At 37.8% G+C, this 25,221-nt stretch overlaps 3 protein-coding genes and 1 pseudogene across 9 annotated transcripts; all 4 read right to left on the minus strand.

Annotated features, from left to right (window-relative positions):
- Positions 1–121: 121 nt before the first annotated feature.
- On the minus strand, positions 122–6,419 carry LOC306849224 (glutamate--cysteine ligase regulatory subunit-like). 2 transcript variants are annotated; one of them, XM_079384109.1, is made up of 7 exons: positions 6,028–6,419; positions 4,087–4,152; positions 3,474–3,558; positions 3,340–3,396; positions 1,741–1,943; positions 1,541–1,655; positions 122–1,426 (listed from the first exon to the last, which is right to left on the minus strand). In XM_079384109.1, the coding sequence occupies exons 1-7, from the start codon at positions 6,148–6,150 to the stop codon at positions 1,254–1,256; spliced, it is 822 nt and encodes a 273-aa protein (XP_079240235.1). In that variant the 5' UTR covers positions 6,151–6,419; the 3' UTR covers positions 122–1,253. The 2 variants fall into 2 exon arrangements, with proteins under 2 accessions (XP_079240235.1, XP_079240236.1); XM_079384110.1 differs by lacking the exon at positions 6,028–6,419 and adding an exon at positions 5,572–5,815 and having other exon boundaries at positions 127–1,426.
- Positions 6,420–6,949: 530 nt separating this feature from the next.
- LOC306849120 (sodium/glucose cotransporter 4-like) lies at positions 6,950–18,040 on the minus strand (annotated as a pseudogene). Its single transcript has 7 exons — positions 17,912–18,040; positions 17,733–17,804; positions 17,287–17,391; positions 16,950–17,129; positions 14,532–14,682; positions 11,939–12,032; positions 6,950–7,426 (listed from the first exon to the last, which is right to left on the minus strand). The product of its transcript is annotated as a sodium/glucose cotransporter 4-like (transcript).
- On the minus strand, positions 17,912–19,621 carry LOC306848935 (large ribosomal subunit protein mL55-like). Its single transcript, XM_079383726.1, has 3 exons — positions 19,436–19,621; positions 18,917–19,118; positions 17,912–18,643 (listed from the first exon to the last, which is right to left on the minus strand). Exons 1-3 carry the CDS (start codon positions 19,483–19,485, stop codon positions 18,494–18,496), a joined length of 402 nt encoding a protein of 133 aa, XP_079239852.1. The 5' UTR covers positions 19,486–19,621; the 3' UTR covers positions 17,912–18,493.
- Positions 19,622–19,875: 254 nt separating this feature from the next.
- On the minus strand, positions 19,876–23,931 carry paox1 (polyamine oxidase (exo-N4-amino) 1). 5 transcript variants are annotated; one of them, XM_079384457.1, is made up of 8 exons: positions 23,834–23,931; positions 23,511–23,671; positions 21,773–22,205; positions 21,436–21,680; positions 21,058–21,307; positions 20,723–20,835; positions 20,418–20,575; positions 19,876–20,216 (listed from the first exon to the last, which is right to left on the minus strand). In XM_079384457.1, exons 2-8 carry the CDS (start codon positions 23,659–23,661, stop codon positions 20,055–20,057), a joined length of 1,512 nt encoding a protein of 503 aa, XP_079240583.1. In that variant the 5' UTR covers positions 23,662–23,671; positions 23,834–23,931; the 3' UTR covers positions 19,876–20,054. The 5 variants fall into 5 exon arrangements, 3 of the variants coding, with proteins under 3 accessions (XP_079240583.1, XP_079240584.1, XP_079240582.1); XM_079384458.1 differs by having other exon boundaries at positions 23,511–23,663; positions 23,834–23,883; XM_079384456.1 differs by having other exon boundaries at positions 23,830–23,883.
- Positions 23,932–25,221: the final 1,290 nt, after the last annotated feature.

The following is a 25,221-nucleotide window of genomic DNA, read 5'->3' on the forward strand; positions in this document are numbered from 1 at the left end:
CGTTCTCCGGATACGCAGGAGAGCGTCGCGTTGGGTGAGTTGCAAATAATGATATGGATTTCTGTCTTTAGACACTATTAAAATGAATTCATACATTCATTAATGAAAAAAATTATACTTTGCGTTAGGTCTCAGGAGGATATCGCATACATCTTTTTTTATTTATTTACATTTATTTGGATAGGGACAATGCAATAAACATGATTCCAGTCACAGAGTGTAAAAATGCACTGTACTTACAGATTATAGCAGGTGATAATTTTCATCTCATGTCCCTATTTAACATATAAACACTGAAATGAAAGAAACCCAATGCCAGTCCATGTTTCGTTTTTCAAATCCATATTAAAAATGCTTAACACAATATGGGAAAATAGTAATTACATGTACAGTACATGAAAGAAAAACTATTATACGACTGGCTCCAACAGGAATCGCCATTACAATGAATAAATAACACAGGTAAAAATATATATTCTGACTATTCGTTGGATACTGGAACTATAGTCATTATTTCCCTTCAAGTGTGGAATGTGTTCTTATATACAATGAGTTAATGCCGTTCATGCCATGCATGTTAACAGCCTCCCATACAGTTACATATTTGAATATTTCTTTTTATCAGATAAGCAAGGCATTTTGTTTACAAAGGGATGCAAAAGAGATAGAATCATCTGTTTAAAACAGGTAAGAAAACATTTACTGAACATTCCAAGCAACGCATCGATCAAAATAAATTATACACACTTAAAATGCCAGCAGGACTTACAATTACATTAAAATTTAAAGTAAAAAAATACAACTATGTGGCCCACATAGTTAAAAACTCTTAAAAAAATTAAAAAATAAATAAAAAGGTGATGGTTAACATTTTTAAATAAAACAGAAAAAAATAAAATAACAAAAATCACAGGGGCAATGATTAAAACAATCTGTTGTCCTATCAACCATTGTTATATATTTAATTTTTACCCTAAACCAGGCCAGGTCAGGAAAAAAAGAGGCACTTTGCATTTATCGACAAGAACAGATAGCTTTATATATATATATATATATATAGCACAGATAATCTAAATATTCTAAATCATGAGGAAAATGAGTCAAGTGGGTCGAGTGAATTTTTGTTCCTTTGAAAATTCAGAATCACTTTAGAGTGTTGTCTAAAAAAATTCTATAAAATATGCATCACTGTTGTAGTAACTCCCTAAATTTAGTGGAGTAAATTTCAGGAAACCCTGTTCAAACTGGACAGGTTAAAGGTGGTTGCCCTTTTTGGCATGAACAATGTAGCCTTTTGCTTTTATGATCCCTCTGCTCTTGACGATGATGGAGTACCGTAAGACCCACTCCAGCCTCCAATTGTCCACCTGCAGGTCCTTACTGCTCCCCTGCACTGCTTCCTGGAAGCCTGCTGCACTGATTAGCTCTAGACGCAAGAAAGATTGGCATCATTAGATTTCCTGCGCTGTTGCTCATGCAGTTTTGCAGAACAAGTTCATGCACACAGTCATTGAGCTCAATGACACACCGGAATACACACCTTTTGGGTCATTGTGCGTAAGCAATTGTATATCGAACTCTTTAGCAAATGCAGTGAGGTCTGGAGGCATCACACAACACGAGGCCAGATTCACCTGATTGCTACTTGGCTTTACCTGCATAGCATGAAAGAGCACAAAAATACATTGTAAATTATCAATTATTCTGTTATGTGCAGAAAAATGTACACTCACAGCAGACCTGAGCCCAGTTATACAGCTGCTCTAAAAGAGTTTTGTCCAAGTCGGATGTGCCGATGGCAGCGATCTTCTGGCTTTGCACAAGACTTTCCAGCTCCTCCCACAGCGGCTGCAGGTGGGTCAGCGTCTGTGCCTCACCCTCTGGGAGATGAGGTGGAGCAATGATCACAGAGTCCAGCTGAGATACGCCTAACAAAAGACAAGCTGAACAACACAGAGAAGAGGAGAGGGGTTATGGTCAAATCAACTGAAATTAATATTCACATACACTACCATTCAAATACTTGGGCTCAGTAAAAATAAATGTTAAAGAAATAACAATTTTATTCAGCAAGAATGTATGTAATTGCTAAAAAGTGACGAAGACTTTCACATTGTTACAAAATAAAAAAATATATATTTCGAAAACATTCTGTTCTTTTGAACTTTCCATTCATCAAAGAATCCTGAAATAATGTACTGTTTTCCACAAATATTAACCAATGTTTCCTGAGCACCAAGCAGCATATTACAATGATGCTGAAAATTCATGCTGAAAATAAATTACATTAAAATAAAAAAGAAGTTATTTTAAAATGGTATTAAAAAAAATTCAAAATATGAATGTTTTGATGTATTTTGATCAAATAAAGCAGTCTTGGTGAGCAGAAGGGACTTTTTTCAAAAAGCGTTGTGTATATTGATTGACTAAATGATTTGAAAGTGTATTGACAAACTGATTTGGTCAAAAATACTAATGCCACTTGTTAAAAATGATGTTCATTATTGAGCATTTTTGTATAAAGTTTATTTCTAAACTTCACAAATTGGTCATATCATGAGGACGTTGCTGATTTAACATTCTAAAGGGCCATTTATTAGGTGAAAAAAATATTATTTGCGACCCTGGACCACAAAACCAGTCTTAAGTCGCTGGGGTGTATTTGTAGCAATAGCCAAAAATACATTGTATGGGTCAAAATTTTTGATTTTTCTTTTATTCCAAAAATCATTAGGATATTAAGTAAAGATCATGTTCTATGAAAATATTTTTTAAAATTCTTACCGTAACTATATCAAAACTTCATTTTTGACTAGTAATATGCATTGCTAAGAACTTCATTTGGACAACTTTAAAGGTGATTTTCTCAATATTTTTATTTTTTTGCACCCTCAGATTCCAGATTTTCAAATAGTTGTATCTCAGCCAAATATTGCCCTATCTTAACAAATACAACAATGGAAAGCTTATTTATTCAGCTTTCAGATGATGTGTAAAGCTCAATTTCGAAAAATTGCCACTTAAGACTGGTTTTGTGATCCAGGGTCACATTTAGAAAAAAAAATATTATGGGTCATAATTAAGGGTCAGAGAGGGATCATTTATATAAAAAAAATAAATAAAAATAACATGATTGTAAGTAGACCTCAGGGGAACAAAATATATAAAGTGATCCCTTTGAGTACTAATTTTCATATATTTCTTAGAGCCTTAAACATCTCAAATATACTCTTAGTATGTTCAGTTCAGTTAGATTAGGGTAACAAACTTGCACATAATCAATTTACCTAATTAAACAATAATATTCATATATACAGCATCACATTAAACAGAACTTACCCATGCCTACTGCATTTCTAATGGATGAGGGGTCCGACTCAGTGAGAAAAAGCTTGACTGTAAAGACATATTAAAAATCATTGACATGCATTGAAACAGCATTCTTTAATGCATTAAGGATCAGTAATCCTCACCAGACACTTTCAGCTCCTCTCTCTCCTCTGGGGTGATAGCCTCTGTGTTTTCCGGAATAGCGCACTCCAGAATGCTGGGAAGCTCCTTAGAAGAAAAACAAAGGTAATTGCTAAACCATGCTATCATGGAAAGTATCCAGTCACTTACTGGATTATGCATTATAGTTGCATAATTTTTTGGCAATCTTGTGTCTATGGAACTCGCTTTCCTTTGCATGTGAAAACATTAGACACCTTGTTAATGGACTGCATGAAAGGAATGCATCAATAAGCCTCAGCTTTTGTGTGCTAAAACCTTTACTCTACTCACTGAGCTCTCAGGCAGATTCGCTGACAACGGCAGAAAGAGCCAGAGCAGAGGCACAGCGGCCCCATGCCATGAACAATCACCATAACAACTGTCTTTTCATCCCACTGCCTATATATGCTTTAATGGTGCTTTCCCACAATCCACAGAGTGCTCAACTGTTTATGTTCAGTGGGTCTGATTACTTCATGCAACTGAAACCTTTAACATGTCAAAGATGACATTTGTTTAGCTTAAAACGGCTTGTTTATAAGTTCTCAAGGTTTCTTTTTTCACTTTCGTAATGAGTGTCATGCAAGGTCTTACAGATTCAAGAGATGACGGCATTGCGGCAAACCACTCGCTCAGTGTGCCTTGGATGCAGTCTTGTAGCTGTGGATTCAGAAAACATAGAAAAACATTCAAATTATGAAACATAAATACAACATCTTGGCAGCCTTCCCAAAACATTTCTCAATATTTATACTCCTAGACTCTTTTGGCCCGGTAGGTTTTTAGAAAAGTCTAATTTTAAAAAAGCATTATTTCACTATGTATTTTTCAAAGATTATATATTATGTGTAGAAATTCTAATAAAAGAACTGCATTTATTCAAAATATAAATCTTTTGTAACAATTTGCACTACCGTTCAAAAGTTTATGACATTAATAATATTATAATAGTAATATGGATGTTTTAAATTGATAAAAAGTGATAGTAAACTCGTAAGAAAATATTTCTATTTGTTCTTTTTACATTTTTATTCATCAAAGAATCCTGAAAAAAGTATCCCAGGTTCCAAAAAAAATAAAACAAATTCTAAATAAATAAATATTAAGCAACACAACTGTTTCCAACATTGATAATAAATCAGCATATTGATTTCTGAAAGATCATGTGACACTGAAGACTGGAGTAATGGGTGATTAAAAGTCAACTTTGTATCACAAGAATAAATTATTAAATAATAATTTAGAGTAATAATAATAATACATTATTTTATTATAATGGAAAACAGTTATTTTAAAATTGTAATAATATTTTACAATATATTTTTTTCTGTATTTTTGATCAAATAAAAGGCAGCCTTGTTGAGCATGAGAGATTTCATTCAAGTCTTACTGATCCCAAACTTTTTGAATGGCAGTGTGTGTATAAATGTAACCGGTTCTACTTCGCCTCGCTCCGAGCGGGATTCGAACCGCGGTCGCCGGCGCGGGAGGCGGGCGCTCTAACGAGGAGGCTAAAGGCCACGGCCCCTAGCGTCAGTCGCTAGAGCGCCACTTCTTTGAAATCAAGGGAGTGAGGTTTACACGCTCCAGCACACTTGCCTGCGTCTGTTACATAAACATGAAATAAAATGAAAATTTTGATAGAGTAGAAACACCCTGTGATAGACTGTCTGTTGAGCAAAAAGATTTAAGACATCAAGCCATCATTAACATTCTAGTTATAATCTTGCAATACAATCTACACTCTTCACATATACATGTTTAAACATTACTAAAACACTTGTTGAACAATAAGCCTCGTTTTTATGATGGATGTCAGATAGGTTGTATCCAGTAGTGATAGAAAATGCAGTCATTTGTCAATCATCTGTTGAGATTATAAAACATCAGCATGACATTGCATAATCCTTCATTCCAGCATGTCAGGTCACATTTAATTATGTACAACTTCTGTGACCGGTCTAGTGAGTGTTATACTAGGCAGAAGCACTGCTTGTATGCACAGCTACAACTAAGGATGGCAAAACAAAGCCCTGGTCATTTGAACGTAGTAGTGCGATGCACTGCAATTTCTCATACCACATTTTGCAAACAGTGGCATGTCATGAGCAGCACGAGGTTAATGGAAGCAGACGGATCATATCTTTTAGCCCCGGAATCATGTGAGTCGACTCAATGATTCGACCGAACCGATTCGCAAAGTTTCCGGTTGTAAGGTGGGTGCAAAACAAATGTACACAAAATCCAGTGTATACAGAATTGATAAATATTGCGTTCGTAAATGATGCGTGCGGACGTCAAGGAACACTTGAGTGACGTCTCAAAAGATTCTGTGAACCGGTTCAGTGAATGAACCGTCCGAAGGAGTCGATGCTTAAAAAAGAACTATACTTCACATAAGCAACGACGACCTTATAAACATAAATAATGGGGTGTCCGTGGCTGAACTCATTCACCGAGCAATATCACACTATAAAACATGCTGCTGAAATGGACCAAGGTGCGCCATTAGCACTGCAAACTCATGTCACTTACCTCCTCACTAGGGGAAGACGGGCATTTCTTCTTAAGTCGACTGCGGTTAACTAAATTCCCCGTGTGAAGCTTCAGGGTTGTCGCGTGATTAAAAAGCCGCTTCGCGTTTACATGAGGCTCCATTGCTCCGTAAAAATCGGTGACTGGAAACAAGTGTTGTCTATGTAACTATTAACCATAGAATGCCCTCGGGTACAATGTTTCCCTCTCTGTCGAGTGCACTAAACAGTGTAGTATGACTTTGCACTTGTAGTTCATTCAAGTAGAGAGGAGGTTAGAGCAGACAGTTTCACGCCCACAATAAGAATATGGATGGGTTGCGCTGAAAAACCTGGCGAGGATCAGCCCGAAGTGGATCGGATGAGCGATTCAAAGCTACGGTCAACCTTTCTGAGGCCCCCTATTGTCCAACACAGTATTCAAAGCACCCTATGTAGATAGACAAATTTCCTCTGCCTCTTCTTCAGTAATGATAACAAAGCTGCTGGCTTTCAAGCTTTTTAATTATAGAAACAAGAAGTGAATCAAAAGAATCCCAAATAGTATCTGTTCACCTCTACACTGCATGTTCAACAATGAAAAAAATAATTGAAGGGACAAACTAAAATAAGAAATATTGAAGTTTTTAGCATTTTATTATGTTATATACTCTTAAAATAACTTTTAATAAAATAATAATAATTATATAATTTTAAGTCATCTTACAGCCTGGTGGGGCCCCACCCGATTACGAGGCATCTTACCTGTTATGCTTTGACATTATGACACAGCATGCATTATTACAGTATATACGTTTAGTTATTATCACTGTGACAGCAATAATAAATAAATAATAAACTTTTAAAATTAGAGGTTAATTCAAAACCCGACTCTTTTTCAAATAAAAATCAACTCGCCAAAATAACAGCAAAAATGTGACATTCACAACTTTTATTTATAAAGCAAAAAACAAAACAAAAAAAAGACATTTACAGTAAATAAAATGAGAGCATGTCACTGTAGACAACAGATGTGTTTTTCATCAGTATTGGTGAGTTTCAGACCATTCAGAATTGTATTACATTCATGCAAAGTACCCCCAGAGAAAGACATTGACAGTGAGTAAAATGAGGACATTAACATTGCAGACAGTCTTCCAGGTGTGGTCTTCTTCAATACTGGTGAGTTTCCTTTCCAGAGCCTGCCATTCCTCCTCACTCATCTCTTGTTTAGCCACATGGGAGAGACCACACAGCCACATTCCTGCACGCTTCCACCATGCAGGCATATCCTCATCTGACCTCTCTGACTCTGTAGTGCTGGGATCAGAGCCTGCTGGTATGGACCCTCTAGCCCAGGGGTTTTCCAGCTCTACACGCTCCTCCTTATTGTGTCTTGTCCACCAGGTCAAACGAACAAGCTAAAATTAAATATAAGTTCATTATTTTAGACCATATTCAGTGTGTGTTTCTCCTACAATATCATTGTAAATATTGTTTTGTGCATACACTCACTGGCCACTTTATTAGATACACCTTGCTAGTACCGGGTTGGACCCCCTTTTGCCTTCAGAACTGCCTTAATTCTTCATGGCATAGATTCAACAAGGTGTTCGAAACATTCCTCAGAGATTTTGGTCCATATTAGATTAGATTAGATTAGATTCAACTTTATTGTCATTTATGCAGAGTACAAGTACAGAGCTAATGAAATGCAGTTAGCATCTAACCAGAAGTGCAAGAATATAGTGTTTTATATACATATAAGTGCAGAGTAAATGAAGATATGATTTACAGAATGTACAGTGGAATTGCTATATACAGTATTGAGCAGAGTATATACAGAATATAAATAGGAATGCAATGTAGGGATTGTATGTACATTATGAACAGAGCAATGTGGGATTATATATACACATTATGAACAGCAGAGACGTGAGAACAGTGGTAATAAATAAATAAATACAGCTGGATGAGTGTGTGCAAGTATTGATAGAACAATGTATTCTATGCAAAATAACAGTAGTGCAATATTTTATAGAAATAGTTTACTGTGCTTTGTACAGTAACAACTTTAGACAGTTTATATTGTAATAACTTTAACAATGTGCAGTCTGTGCAAAATATGAGTAGTGCAAATGCATGTGTGTAAAGTACTGTGACCAGTGCAGTAATAATAAGCAGGTGCAGGAGTTAGATTAGTGGTGTGGCGTTCAGAAGTGTCACAGCCTCGGGGAAGAAGCTCTTCCTGAGCCTACTAGTGCGAGAGCGTAGGCACCTGTAACGCCTGCCGGATGGAAGGAGGGTGAAAAGTCCATGGTTAGGGTGAGAGGCATCCTTGATGATGTTTCTTGCCTTGCCCAGACAGCGCTTATGATACATGTTCTCAATGGAAGTTAACTGGGTGCCGGTGATCCGTTGAGCAGTTTTCACCACCCGCTGGAGTGCTTTGCGGTCAGATGCGGAGCAATTGCTGTACCATACTGAGATGCAGTTCGTGAGTATGCTCTCAATGGTACAGCGGTAGAATTCCACAAGGATCCTGGGATTCAGGTGAACTTTCTTAAGGCTCCTTAAGAAGTAAAGGCGCTGCTGTGCCTTTTTGACCAGAGTGGAGGTGTTATGGGACCAGGTGAGGTCATCAGAGATGTGGATGCCAAGGAACTTGAAACTCGACACACGCTCCACTACAGCTCCGTTGATGTAGATGGGTGTGTGTGCATGACTCCTAGTCCGCCTGAAGTCCACAATGATCTCCTTTGTCTTCTGGGTGTTTAGTTCTAGATTGTTGGTGGCACACCACACAGCCAGGTGCTGCACCTCATCCCTGTAGGCTGATTCATCGTCATCCTTGATCAGACCTACCACCGCGGTGTCATCTGCAAATTTGATTATGGTGTTGGAGCCATAAACAGGAACACAGTCATGGGTGAAGAGGGAGTACAGGAGAGGGCTCAGTACGCAGCCCTGTGGCACGCCGGTGTTCAGGGTGATGATGGAGGAGGAGAGGTTATCTAACTTAACGGACTGAGGTCTGTTAGTCAGAAAATCTAGAATCCAATTGCAGATGGGTGTGCTGATTCCAAGCTGGCTGAGCTTGGAGATCAGCTTGGAGGGGATTACAGTATTAAATGCAGATGACATGATAGTATTGACATGATAGTATCACGCAGTTGCTGCAGATTTGTCGGCTGCACATCCATGATGCAAATCTCCCAAAGGTGCTCTATTTGATTGCGATCTGGTGACTGTGGATGCCATTTGAGTAAAGTGAACTCATGTTCAAGAAACCAGTCTGAGATGATTTGAGCTTTGTGACATGGTGCATTATCCTGCTGGAAGTAGCCATCAGAAGATGAGTACACTGTAGTCATAAAGGGATGACATGGTCAGCAACAATACTCAAGTAGCGTGCTCAATTGGTACTAAGGGGCCCAAAGTGTGCCAAGAAAATATCCCCCACACCATTACACCACCACCACCAGCCTGAACCGTTGAGACAAGGCAGGATGGATGCTTTCATGTTCTTTACCCCAAATTCTGACCCTACCATCTGAATGTTGCAGCAGAAATCGAGACTCATCAGACCAGGCAACGTTTTTCCAATCTTTTATTGTCCAATTTTGGTGAGCCTGTGCGAATTGTAGCCTCCGTTTCCTGTTCTTAGCTGACAGGAGCAGCACCCGGTGTGGTCTTCTGCTGCTGTAGCCCATCTGCTTCAGGGTTCGACGTGTTGTGCGTTCAGAGATGGTATTCTGCATACCTTGGTTGTAACGAGTGGTTATTTGAGTTACTGTTGCCTTTCTATCATCTCTAACCAGTCTGCCCATTCTCCTCTGACCTCTGACATCAACAAGGCATTTTCGTCCACACTGGATATTTTCTCTTTTTCGGACCATTCTCTGTAAATCCTAGAGATGGTTGTGCGTGAAAATCCCAGTAGATCAGCAGTTTTTGAAATACTCAGACCAGCCCGTCTGGCACCAACAGCTATTCCATGTTCAAAGTCACTTAAATCCCCTTTCTTCCCCATTCTGATGCTCTGTTTGAACTTCAGCAAGTCGTCTTCACCACATCTAGATGCCTAAATGCATTGAGTTGCTGCCATGTGATTGGCTGATTAGCAATTTGTGTTACGAAGCAATTGAACAGGTATACCTAATAAAGTGGCCGGTGAGTGTATAGGTAACACTTTATTTTGATAGTCTACTTTAGACCTTCAACTAACTATAATGAACTTTGTAACTACATGTCAACTACCAGTCATTAGAGTATTAGTATTAGACCATCTGCTTAATATCTGTTACTTTATTTTGATGGCCCCCATCAGACATTTTACTGACAATAAGTCACTTTGGAAGTATATATATATATATATCAGGCCTGGGCAGGCCAACCAGTGCTGTAAAGGAAGACTCTCATGTAAAGTGGAGTGACATGGCAGCTACTCCACCCTGGAACCTGGTCCAGGGCAAGAGGAGCAACAACCGCAGAAAACAGGTTCATGAAAATGCTTCAGTAAAGCCCAAACCTCGGCTGAATCCTCACAAAGGGAAGAAACCTGCCGGCATTGTTGGAACTGGTACAGGTGGAGACATCCAAGTCATAAAATCCAAACTGGTGAGTGTATTTGCAACAAAATTCTCTCCTGATTTGGACTCTGAGACTTTGACTAAATATATGAAAGATAAACTTGGGCGTAATGTAACCTGCCAAAAGATAGAAGCTGTACAAAGTCGGTTCAGTTCTTTTAAAATAACCGCAGAGTGCAAAGAAGTAGATGAAATGTATAATCCAGAGCTGTGGCCTGAAGGTACTTTTGTGCGGCGATTCTATGAGGCTCGCAAACCTAAATCTACAGCTGTGCCATTATCAGTGATGAACGTGCCTGTAATGGGACTAGGGGTATCTCATGCCTAGTACTAGCAATAGTGATGGTGTTCAGAGTGGTGTCATACAACTCACGAGGCTTGCGCCTAGGACAGAGTGTTGGGGACAGAGCACATCGGATTGTGGTTGACCAGCTACTGGAGACCACAGACATTCTCTGCCTGCAAGAGACATTTTTAGCCAAACAGGATCTTGATAAACTTAATTCTGTCCACAGTGATTTTCATGGAGCAGGAGAATCCACAACAGATTTAAGCACCAAAGTGGTGCGTGGTAGAATACCTGGAGGTGTGGCCATTTTGTGGCGCAAGAAATATGATCCAATGATCAGTATTATTAGATTGGAGGTGGACTGGTGCATTGCAATTAAAGTTGTGCATTCTATGAATGTTTTTATTATTTTAAATGTCTATACCCCATATGATTGTTATAAAAATGAAGATGAATATATGAATAGATTGGCCTTTTTGAACACTTATATTAGGGAATGTGCATATGCAAATATATTTGTGATGGGTGATTTGAATGCAGATATCTCTGATGACAAATCTCTTTTTGGTCAGCACTTGCTACAGTTCTGTCATGATAGTAAACTGGTTCTTTCCAGTATGAATTTTCTACCTGCCGGTAGTTATACTTACATTAGTGAAGCATGGAATACTATATCTTGGCTGGATCATGTAATCTGTACAGCTGATGCTCATGAAAGTCTGGAAAAAGTTGAAATTCTGTATGAGTTGACTACAACTGATCACTTACCTGTCTCTATGATTATAAATGTCGATAACTTGCCTGACTGCAGTAGTCTGACAGAAGAGGGTGCCAACATGGTCAAAGTGGATTGGGATAAACTACATAGAAAGGATATCTTGTACTACTGTGGGAGGACGGATGCTCTCCTAAGGGAAGTACAGCTACCCATGGGTGCTATTTTGTGTTCAAATATTAATTGTGATAATGTCACTCACTGTAATGATCTATGTGAAATGTACAATGGTATAGTGAGTGTCATACATGATGCTAGTCGCCCTTTATATACACACCCCAGAAAGGCTAAGAATACCAAGCCTGGCTGGAATAAGTATGTAGTTGACCACCAAGAAGCTGCTAAGACGGCTCATAGGTCCTGGGTTATAGCTGGTAGACCCAGACAGGGGCCAGAGTTAGAACACAAAAAGCATACCAGGGCTAAATATAAATATGCAGTGCGCTTTGTTGGAAAGCATGAGGAAGCCTTAAGAGCTCACTCTATGGCTGGAAACTTGCTTGGCAATAATGTCACTGAGTTTTGGAAGGAGGTGAAAGCTACAAATAGGGCCAAGACAATATTGCCTTGTCATATCGAGGGTGTATCTGGTGTAGAAAATATAGCAGAGCTGTGGAGACAGCATTATGCAACTTTGTTTAATTGTATTAAAAGTGAGCCCTATTGTGTGGGTGAGTTAAATGAGGATGTAATTTACTTTACTCCCAATGAGGTCTATAATGCTATAGAGCAACTAGCTGATAACAAAGCCAGTGGCAAAGATAACATCACTGCGGAGCATCTCAAGTTAGCCAGCCCCAGAGTGGCAGCCCTTTTATCCATTTGTTTTACAGGACTGTTGACTCATGGTATACTGCCAGACACCATGTTGACCGTTACATTAGTGCCCGTCATTAAGGACAAGGCAGGGAAAATAGGGAGTCTTGACAACTATAGACCCATCGCTCTAGCTAGCATTCTTTCAAAGGTGTTAGAAAAGATGCTACTAGATAGATTGAGTGGGCTCATTTGTACCACAGAAAATCAATTTGGCTTTAAGTCTCAGCATAGTACTGATCTATGTATTTATGCCTTGAAAGAAGCTGTTGAATCCTATAGAAGGCAGGGCTCTACAATGTTTATTGGGTTTATTGATGCGTCCAAGGCATTTGACAGAGTTAATCATCATAAGCTTTTTACTAAACTCATGCTTAGGGGTGTGCCGGGATGCATCATACGTATACTGGTTTACTGGTATGCCAAACAAAGCATGCAGGTTAAATGGGGAAATTGCCTATCGGCATCCTTCAGTGTAAGTAATGGAGTACGGCAAGGGGGGCTTCTGTCTCCAACCCTGTTTAACTTATACATGGATAACCTTTCAAAGCAGTTGGGGAAATGTAAGACGGGATGTGTAATAGGGAATACTCTGTTGAACCACCTGATGTACGCAGACGATTTAGCTATTATGTCCCCCAGCACTGTTGGGTTCCAGCAGTTGTTGGATATATGCTCCAAGTATGGGGTTGCGTTTGATGTACAGTACAATGCAAAGAAGAGTTTTGTGTTGGTATGTAGGACTAAGGAAGATCAGAAGGTGCACTTCCCTATGTTTTACCTGTCAGGACATTGTATCTGTGTATCTAACTGTACAAAATATCTTGGGCATATTATTACTGACAAGATGGAAGATGATGCTGACATGTATAGGCAAAGACGAATGTTGTATATCCAAGCGAACATGTTAGTTAGGAAATTTCACTACTGTTCTGATGATGTGAAAGTGCATTTGTTTCGTGCTTATTGCACCCCTATGTATGCAGCACCATTATGGGTCAACTACAAAAAGGAGACCATGCGTAAACTGCAGGTAGCATATAATGATTGTCTGAGGATATTGTTGAAGAAGCCCAGGAGCAGCAGTGCAAGTAAGCTTTTTTGTGACTTGAGGCTAAGCTGTTTACAGGCCCTTTTGAGGAATCTAATGTTTAAGTTTATGTGTCGACTTGATGAGTCACAAAACGGTATTATAGTAAGGCTCACAAGTCCCAAGTGTAGCTCGGTCCGATATCAATCACATCTATGGAAGCATTGGTATGAGTGCCTTTTAAGACTTTTGTGAAAAATGTGTGTATTTTATAGGTTTATCTAAATGTATTTTTTTTTTTTTTTTTGTATGTGTTGTATGTCCTACTATTGGGCCTAGAGCCTGTAATAAAGATTATATATATATATATATATATCAATTTATTCTACTAATTCTAGAGTTAGCTTACATACAGTTGCAAATTAATTAAATGTTAGTTGCAAAGTTACTAGTTAATAGAATGTCTAAAGTGGACTATTGAAAAAGTATAACCAATATATTAATAAATTTGAATGCCCCCAAAAAAAGTATTATATTTTTAAATTAATTTTCTAAATTAAGGCAGTCAGTGTACATTTTGCTTTGGTACTGTGGGGCGCTTCTTTTTGTGAAAATTAATAGGGGAGGAAATGGTTAATAAATTAAATAAATTTAAATTATTATCAATCAAATTAAACTTAAGAATAGATAACCACTAAATAAACAGCAGCATTTAAGAGCCAGGATACTCAGCCTGTTTAGTGAAATAAAAGTCTATATTTTGAAAAAGGACAACTGTTTTTAATTTGACAGTTTGCATATCAAGTATCTTTTTCGCCCCAAAACAGGTCAACAAAACCACTCTGATGTGGTTAAACCACTAGGTGGAATTGGTGGTGGACTGTTTCCACTTTCGTTGAACTAGTCTGTAAGCTTATAATGAGAGCATTCACTTCTTTTAGATACTTCTGTTTATTTTCTGAAAAATATGTTAAAAATGAAAGTGTTTCCCCGAAGTTTTTCCACAAAGCATTTAACAGCCTACCTGCCCACTACCATGAGCTCTCTCTCAGAGGCCCGAGGTCGGATCCGTTGCCATATGTCCATGGTGAACAGAGTGCTGCTACTATTGAATATAGAGGTGAGAGAGGCCATAAGTGCTGCCGTCATTACAGCAATCATCAGACCTCTCAAACCTACAACACAATTACAGGGAAAGAAAAACATGTATTAGCATAACAATATCATTGTTGCTCTGTAACACATTTGACAACTTATGCATTCAGTTTTTCTTTTTTTTTTGCTTGCAGGAGCATTATATCTCTCTCTCTTTGTTTATATATATATATATATATATATATATATATACAGTTCCCTCCAAAAGTGTTGGGACAGTGAGGCCAATTTCTTTATTTTTGCTGTAGACTGTAAACATTTGTGTTTGACATCAAAAGATGAATATGAGATGAGAGATTAACATTTCAGCTTTTATTTACAGGTATTTTCATCTGGATCTGATACACAACTTAAAAGATAGCACCTTTTGTTTGAACCCACCCATTTTACATGTTACCAAAGTATTGGAACAGATAGGATTAACATAGATTAAAGTGAAAAAGACTTAATATTTAGTTGTAAATCCTTTGCTTTCAATAATTGCATCAAGCCTGTGACCCATTGACATCACCAAACTTTTGCATTCTTCTTTTGTGATGCTTTTCCAGGCTTTCACCGCAGCCTCTTTCAGTTGTCTATCATATCTAGATGAAAATACCTGTAAATAAAAGATGAAATGTTAATCTCTCATCTCATATTCATCTTTTGATGTCAAACAACTGTTGGCGCAATTATTAGAAAATGGAAGAAATTCAAGATGACTGTCAATTTCCCTCGGACTGGGGCTCTGTGCAAGATCTCGCCTTGTGGAGTATCAATGATCCTGAGAAAGGTGAGAGATCAGCCTAGAACTACACGGGAGGACCTGGTCAATGACCTGAAGAGAGCTGGGACCACAGTCTCAATGGTTACTATTAGTAACACACTACACCGTTATGGATCAAAATCCTGCACTGCGCGCAAGGTCCCCCTGCTCAAGCCAGCACATGTCCAGGCCCGTCTGAAGTTTGCCAGAGGAAGCATGAGAGAAGGTCATGTGGTTAGATGAGACCAAAATAGAACTTTTTGGTATAAACTCCACTCGTGTTTGGAAGAAGAAGGATGAGTACAATCCCAAGAACACCATCCCAACCGTGAAGCATGTGGGTGGAAACATCATGCTTTGGGGGTGCTTTTCTGCAAAGGGGACAGGACGACTGCACCGTATTGAGGGGAGGATGGATGGGGCCATGTATCGCAAGATTTTGGGCAACAACCTCCTTCCCTCAGTAAGAGCATTGAAGATGGGTCGTGGCTGGGTCTTCCAGCATGACAATGACCCCAAACACACAGCAAGGGCAACTAAGGAGTGGCTCCGTAAGAAGCATTTCAAGGTGCTGGAATGGCCAAGCCAGTCTCCAGACCTGAAGCCAATAGAAAATCTATGGAGGGAGCTGAAACTCTGTGTTGCCCAGCGACAGCCACAAAACCTGAAAGATCTGGAGAAGACCTGTATGGAGGAGTGGGCCAAAATCCCTGCTGTAGTGTGTGCAAACCTGGTCAAGAACTACAGGAAACGTTTGACCTCTGTAATTGTAAACAAAGGTTTCTGTACCAAATATTAAGTTCTATTTTTCTGTTGTATCAAATACGTATTTTATTCAATAAAATGGAAATTAATTATTCAAAAATCACAGTGTGATTTTCTGGATTTTTCAAAAATATTCTCTCTCTCACAGTTGAGGTGTACCTATGATGAAAATTACAGAGCTCTCCATTCTTTGTAAGTGGGAAAACTTGAAAAATCGTCAGTGTATCAAACACTTATTTGCCCCACTATATGTGTATATATATATATATATATATATATATATATATATATGAGCAATATCACACACAGGTTTTTTTTCATTCATACTAGTCACTCTTTTATCATTATTATAATGTATATTTACATTTACATTTATGCATTTAGCAGACGCTTTTATCCAAAGCAACTTACATTGCATTCAATACAGTTTTTTTTACATTTTTATCAGCTCTTGCTTTCCCTGGGAATCGAACCCATGACTTTGGCGTTGCTAGTGCCATGCTCTAATATTTGAGCTAGAGGAAAGCCTGTAGCCTGTAATGTACATTTAAAACAATATATAGTTAACAATATAAATATATATTTTTTCTAATTATTTTAATCCTATTTTTTCTAGTTTTGTAACGTTTGTTTGTTTTAATGTACTGTTATTTTATTTAAAATATATATATAACACATTTTATATTTAATGTTATATTTAATACATATATAGCAAATACATAATAATTCTTATATATTTATATATATTTAATAACACTTGATTCACAATTATTAAACTTAAGAGTCTTACTGATATTTTGGTGAAAATGTAGAGGATGAGAGAGAGAGCACACTCATGTAGATGCGGATGCGCTGACCCCCGAACCTCTTCCTCAGATACTCTGGCATTGTGACTACTCCAGCAGAATTATACACAGGAACAAAGATCCAGCCCAAGGCAATGAGGACCCATGTTGCCTAAAGAGCATCACATTTGTTTTGTTTCAGAATGTGATGCAATATAACTGTCAAACATTTGATTAGCCTCAGAAAACAACAACCTCACAAGTGAAATCAGTAATTACTGAAACAACACTGAAAGCTTGTAGGATGAGGACTGATTTGTCTGCCGTACATTCCATTCAAATCCCCCGACCGCGAGTCCAACTGCAGCTCCTGTTCCTGCTAATCCAATGAACAGGCCGCTGCCTACGTTACTCGACATCAAAGAGGCTCCAATCTGTTGAAACACAACACAAGAGAGACATACTGAGAAAACACTCTAAATGAAACTATAATAAAACAAGCTGAAAGAGACGTCTTCATATTAAATAAGAATCTTCTGTAAATATGTGTGTATAACTGTTGTATATGATTTGATTTAATTTAATGCAAAACACATTCACTTCATAATGTGTTTACATGAAATAAATTCTCTTAGGAGACTGTATTGATTTATTATTTCTGCTTTCCTGGTTGTAATTTCAAGCAAGGACTTTAAAAAGCAAGATGCTTCCTTGTAGACATCCACAAAATAAACATTCCAGCTTCACTATTAAGAGTAAACACAGAAAAACTCACTGGCCACCAAGTCATGGATCGTCCGGCCAAGAAGTATCCACCCACTGTTCCCCTGTTGGCTCTGACTGAAGACTACAAATCAAAAACACGGCAGTTCCATCTATGCATCAAGAATTAAGCAAACAGAATTCTCTACATCAATGCAAACATTAGCAGAGAGGCTGCAGACTTTGACTTACCCATATTCCAACTGCCAGCACAAACACAAAGTAGACCACAACCACAGCAATATCAGCAGCCTCCAAAGTAAACTTCCTGGGCACCTCGGGCTCTGGGGTGCCCGTTACAAGTTCAGGTGAAGCTGGCATTTTGTACAATGCCTGAGAAAAATGTGTGAACTTTGAAGCAGGTGCTAACTTCATTAATAATTAATCAGCCTGTTCCAGAGAATGCTGAGAATGCAATGCTGAGAGTTACGCGTTATATAACAGCTACACGTCACCACGTGAGGACGCTGAAAGCTAATATACTTTAAAGTTAACATGTCTTTATATACAAAATATATAATTTTGTGGGGTCATAATAATCTAAAATCCATAAAAAGTGGAAAAATGTTTGAAAATTTTGAAAAACTTTTGACTAGTACAGAATATAAGAATAAAAATAAATTATGCAAATTAGCCCTCCAAAAAAGTCAGAGAATGACTACAAACATTTCAAGACTTTTTAATTGCAGGGTGACATATAAACCAAAATTGCAATATTGTACATGTGAGACAACATAAATACTCTGAATTAGGCATTTAACTGCATCAGTCCATTTATTTCTTCTTCCAAAATTTGCTGTAATCATCAACTTTGAAATCATCCTCAAAATCATCCAATTTCTGTTTCGCTGCCCTCTTCGGTTCTCTTCTGCGCATCCTGGTTTTCCTCTCCTCCTCCGAGAGGGTGGTGATGTCCACTGGCATCTGAGAGGAAAAATAAAATACAGTATAAAAAAAAAAACTAAAAAAAAAACTATTGATAACTGACTCAAAACACTCACCCAAGGACCTTTAAAAAAAAAAACCTTGACATTTTGAAATGCCATTGTATGACAGTTCTTCAAAAAAAAAAAAAACTCCTTTTGTCTACCAAGTAGAAAGACCATTAACATGATATTGAGTGAATAATCGCTGAATTATCCTTTTTGGGTGAAGTGTGCGACTTTTACAAAAAACTTGGAATATAAAACCACTAACCTTCATTATTCTTCTGGGCTCTTTATATCTGATGTTGATGGTGGATCCATCAGGTCTCACCAACAGAACCGGATACATCCTGTCATACTTCTGCCTCCCAAAGCGGACCACACAGGTTCTGTTGGAGTCTGACTGAAAGACTGTAGTGTGAAATGTGGATGTGGCTTGAAAGCACCTGTGGGTAACGACAGCTTGAAGACACCTGTGCAAAACAACAAAAGGACATATACTTAAAAATGTAAACATTTCTGAGCATCACTGATGATGTTTAAGCTAGGTGCAGTACAATCGAAAAATAATGCAATCACTGTAGCTTCAGCATCTTAATCATTTAGAGCAAAGTCAGATAATTTATCATTAGAAACCAAAATCCTTCCATGAGCAGGTCTTATAAATTTTGAATGGGAACAATAAAATATGTTAAAGGAGTAAAACGAGTCACTTTGGCTTCGTTTAACACTAATACACAACTTTATGTTGAGATGAGAGAACTCAATATGCTATCAGTTCGCTACTTACCTAAACATACTCTTGCAAGGCTGGCCAATTGTATTTAAAGCCATGATCATAAAAATTTGCAACACTTGAAACGGCTACGTAGTAAATATATTCATAAGTGTAAGAAGATAATAGCAGAACACTTCAGGATGGAAAAGGTCACATCAACAAACGGCATGGAGGTGTATCAGCATAAAATGCTCCCCCTGGAAATTTGTGCTGCAACTTCCGATAGTTCCGCTGTCTGTTCTGTTTGGGTTTTTTTGTTCACATGAAGAAAAAGCAGCTGTAATTTTTTTTTCTCTAAACAAAATTGATTTATGCAAACCAGCTGCTTATAGTTTTAATAATCAAACCACGATTTTGCATGCAAAAATATAATGTGAAATTCTGATTATATGTTCAGCAGAAGTATATAAAATACATAGCATACGATATAAAAAGGAACAATACACAACAGTAAAAATTTTAAATCAGTCTTTTCTTTATTAAAACAGTTTTGTCCTAAAAACTGTTAAAAATATTTTATTTTACATAGAGCAGCCTCATGGGGGCAGGCTTGTTGTGATCGCATCCTTTTTTTTTTTTAGACACCATAAACCACGGAATAAATTTTAGGTTATGTACAGATTTTAACTCTCTAAACTTGTTTGTCCAATGAGGTAGAGGAAGTGGGAGCCACTGTCTTCTTATAATGTGCTGCCAGTCTGTCTGCCTCCCTGTGTCCTGAGAGTAGAGCTCCTTGCACTGTGCCATAAAGAGTCTTCATCGTTGCCTCACCTGCAAACAGGACCTGAAGATCCTGATGGAGTAAAAAATCACTTCATTACTTCAGTGACAAAGAAAAGGAGGTTCTAACCCTAACCGTCTTTTAAACATACTTCTTTATCAAAACCTTCTGCTTGATAGCCCATACACCAAATGCATATTTAAATAAAATTAATATTCCATTATTAAGTTAAATTCAAAATAATGGTATGCAAAAAGAAAAAAAAAAACATACTTGGTCAGGATGCTGGCTGCCCACTAGTGGTTGGGTCAATGTGTCCATAACTTGGCCATCAACACCAACAGGGAGGAAAGCATAGCTTCCTTTTATGAAGTTGTTGCTGCGCCACTTAGTGCAGAGGATGGATTTCGGCTGAGGAATGTTTGAATTTCCTTGGGAGTATAGAAAATATAAAAAATGCATGATACTTTTAAAAAACAACTTTTCACCTATAGATTTTGTGTAACTTATAAAAACCTTAAATTCTTGTAACCGACACATTAGCAAACACTCACAAGTAATAAAAGAGGATTCTTTACCAAAGAACATTCTGAGATGATCAGTGATCGCAGCTGAGAGCTCATCGTCTGTCATGGTTTCAACCAGGTCAGCTATGTCTCCTGGACACCAACCAATTAAGATATTGCCAAATCTAGAAAAGAGAGAATGTTACTATTATTATTTTGAATCTTTGAAGCATGTATTTTGGCTGATTTTCCTACATTTTACTATTAATTATAGTCAGTGGTGATTAAGAGTAATTGTATTTATCTAGATTTCTCATGCAGCATCTCTACACGTAAATGTAAAAGAGTAAATTTAACATATATTTAAAATGACTGAAATTGTCACTGTCATTTGATACAACATTAACCTTTCTTTGGGTCTCAGGACAGAAAAGAGCTGCATGTTCTTGAGCCACTGCATTTTATTGGTGGATACTGAGGCAGGTGTGTCATCCTCATAAATGAGGCTGATCGACTCAACATCATTTTCCCAGAATGCCTCTTCGTACTCCAGAAAGATCTTGGCAATATTACCAAAGCACAGCTTATCGATGACTTCGATTTTCTCGGTTGGGAGACTGGGGATGAATAGGCTGGATGCTTGTGCTTTTAGACACCCTTCAAAACATACACACACCCAGACAGAGCTCTCAGTTTGCAATGGCAGAATGTATCTCTTACATATATAAATGCGCTCACTTCAGACAGCATCACCCTCATAATACCCAGTCCTTATCAACACATACCTAATGAAATGGTGACAATTACATGATCAGCTAGAATCTCTTCTCCATTCTCACAGACAATGCAAACAGGGTACTGGCGGGCTTTTTCTTGAGAAGCAGATTCGGTGGGAGCAGGGAGAGGCTCATTATGAGGAGGGGCAACAGAAAAGGATCCATCCCATTTGATCTTACGAACTTCTCTTTTTAGGAGCAAACAATCTTTAGGGAAGTCCTCCAGCAGCATATCCACAAGCTGAAACATTAAACTGACATACATACACAACATTTAACACTAAATGAATCATTTAATGAGCAATAATTGCAAATGAATGTAGATCATCTTCTCAATCCATCATACCCTGCAACATTGAGATCGTCACCCATGTCGATATAATACTGCCAGGAGTCAAGAGAGATACTGTGGAGGTCAGAAGCTCCAACGTCAATTAGCATGTCTTTTCCGACCAAAGCCAAAATACTCTGCATCCTCGTTTTCATGTGATCGTCATTGTCTTGCAAGCGGTGAATCACACCCTGGGTTTTTTCAGCATAGTGTTCACCCAAACTCTTTCCCGTGTTGGAGCCACGGTATAGAATGATGCCCTCTCCAGCTTCATATGCACGTCTGGCAAAGTTTGCATCTACTTTGTGTCCCTTGTTACTGTAAAATGCTTCTTCACCCATCTCAGGGATCTGGTTTAGAAGGCCAGACTTTTTTAGTAGACAGTAGACTGGGTTTTTTTCTGACGATCCATGGATGTACTGTGCTCCGGTATCAACACATACATTACCTTTGATATGAAAAGAGAAAGACAGTGACATATGTATTGTTAAATATTAACCAGGGTTTGTAAGAAAATGTTACAGAATGTGACAAAAATGCCCTGTGTTTATCTTCATTTTATCTTAATTTATATTTTATTTTAAAGCCCCAGATTTCACATTTTATTCTAGGCCTTGGATAGAGAGTTAGACTTGTAACCTGAAGGTCGTGGGTTCGAGTCTCAGGTCCAGCAGGGATTGTAGGTGGAGGGAGTGAATAACCAACACTCCCTCCACCCTCAATACCACGACTGAGGTGAGACCCTTGAGCAAGGCACCGAACCCCCAACTGCTCCCCGGGCGCCGCAGCATTGGCTGCCCACTGCTCTGGGTGTATGTTCACTACTGTGCGTACACTTGGATGGGTTAAATGCAGAGCGCAAATTCTGAGTATGGGTCACCACACTTGGCCACACACCACTTCCCTTTCCCTTCCCCTTATTAATCAATTATCATTTTGACTTAACTCTTTTCTTTAAAGGCTGAAATGTGAGGTTTACGTTTATATGAATCTTTTTCAAAGCTTTATTTGAACATTTACATTATTTATTTGAACATGCTATTAAACTGTTGTCAGTCAAGTTGTCATTTAAAATCCAGACCTCATTGGCAATGTTATTGTTTTAGTGATTATGCAAACAAAAAGTCATTTTATTTGCTGTTTGTTGATTTTTAAGTATAAAACTTGAAGAAGTGATTTATGTATCTGTACTTTTTGAACATCTCCAGCACATTTTAACAATACCGTGATAATACTGATAACCGTGGTAATTTTGGTCACTATAATCGTGATGAGAAATTTTCATACCGTTACATTCCTAGTCACACACCACTTGCCTTTCCTTGCCTTTAAAAAAAATGCCATTAAAGGTCACTTCATTGTCCCTTCATTAATCGGATTTAAAATCATGTGATACAATCTGTTGACATAGCAAAAAAAAAAAAAAACTAAAAAAAAAAAATGTTGTACTATTTAATGGAAGCGAAACTAAGTCATGGGTTCACAGATTTCAGTTTCCTCAAACACACAATCATACATTTATTTGTTTGTTTGTTAAAACAATGATCATATACTAAACATTATTATGATTAATAAATATAATTAGCAAAATGAACAAAGCCCTTTTATAGTAAAATTATAGTAACACTTTACACTTTAATTTACTTTAATAATGATTTATTTAATTATTGTTATTATATTATTGAATAACTTTTAATATTGAAAGACATTTTCTATATGTTCATTTTGACAATAATTCAAACTGAGTGTTCACCTAGAGTTGCAGCAGCTACTCTTCCTCCGAGCTTCTCGGACGCTTCCAGCAGCGTGACGTCATTAAATCCATATTCTTTCAGTTTCTTGGCTGCAGCGAGTCCTGCCACTCCAGCACCAACCACCACAATAGATGGATTCCTGTCTGCCATGTCTATAGGACTGAAAAAGTGATTATGGTAACCGCAACATTAGTAAATACAAAATGCATTACAATAATATCTTACGCATATTTAGACAGTACTATTCCTGACATTCATATGAAAGGCTTTTAGTGCTCTGGTCGCATTAATTTAAAGTTTTAGCCGATTTTTCTTTACCTACTTTGTAGCGGTGCTGAATGTGAACTATCCACCTTTGAGGATGTAGTTGTGTAACTTAGTACTACTTCCTGTTTTACCGCAATGACTTGATTCGGAGGGGGGGGGGGGGGGGGGGGATGTGCCCAAACTGGAAGAAACACATCCTTCTGTTTTTCTGTTTCTCAGGCGGTTGTATGCATATTTGTCCATTAGGGGGCAGAAAATCCTAAGAAAGGCTAATTGTGCACATTTGTAATGGCAAAACATGGAACAACAGATTGCTCCAGGGAAAGTGTCTCCCTTATGTGCACTTTTGACAAAAATATCTGAGAAAATTGTACGTAAAAGAAAAAGTATGTCATATTTTTCATATTAGGATAAAATACTATTTATTTGATTATTTTATTTGTTTTCAGGTGATTTAGTGTTATCTTAACAGGTTGGCTTTACACAGTTTTGTACTAATTATGCTGAACATAATGACTTTAGGCAAAATAATAGCATCCTAACAATAATGTTTTCTTAGAACAAGAACAGGTGCACTTCCTTTTCTTTAATGTCAAAATGTCTTGGCCTTTTTACAATTTTGTAAAACAGATGTATTGCAGCACAGAATCGCTCAATGCAAAATTATAATAAGCCAAGTGAAACACTCACTTTTAATCAGTGTCTTCTATATTCATCTAGCTGCACTTTCAGCTGCTTTGCAAAGCTGACACTTTTCAACACCCAGAGTCTGGCCAGTGGAGAACCAAGCCATTCACTTTTGTCACAATTCGAGCCAACCTTTTGTTCAGCCAGGCTCGGATGAATCAATGACCTTATTGTGACATTAATTCATCATCGGTGTAATTTATCATCTTTTGGCATCATTGTACGCAGGCTTGGTTTTCAATAATCTGTGCTTTGTCTCACAGCAGGGTCAAACAGATCTGATCCAGCGGGAAGCAGGTGAGGGGTGAAATCTGTGGCCTTTACACAAATCGCTGTGAAAAGACTACACCAACAAACAACAGGCATCTTCTGCTGCACTCAGAGGGAGTGGCATCACTCTCATTGTTCATATTTGTTTGGACAGCCAGTGACTGCATGTACGGACAGTTTTGATAGCTGTTTATCATTGTGACAGAAATGTGCCCCTGAAAAGATACTTTTCATGCTTTACACACGCAACATGCTGTTTGTGTTTTTATCTGTAAGAAATTATCATAAATCTTTCATTGGTCATATGAATGTGAGTGTTTTGGAAACATCAATGTGACCATATTTCTCAAGATGATTAGATGATGACTAAAGGATATTGTGGGATTTGGAGAATGTTTGGTTTGAGAAAGTATTAGTACTTTTTCCCATGGTGCTGTTTTTCACTTTTTAATTATGAAGTAACTTTTCAGGGCAGGTGAGTCCTGG

The sequence above is a fragment of the Barbus barbus genome (genome assembly GCF_936440315.1).
Source record: "Barbus barbus genome assembly, chromosome: 29".
Classification (NCBI taxonomy): domain Eukaryota; kingdom Metazoa; phylum Chordata; class Actinopteri; order Cypriniformes; family Cyprinidae; genus Barbus; species Barbus barbus.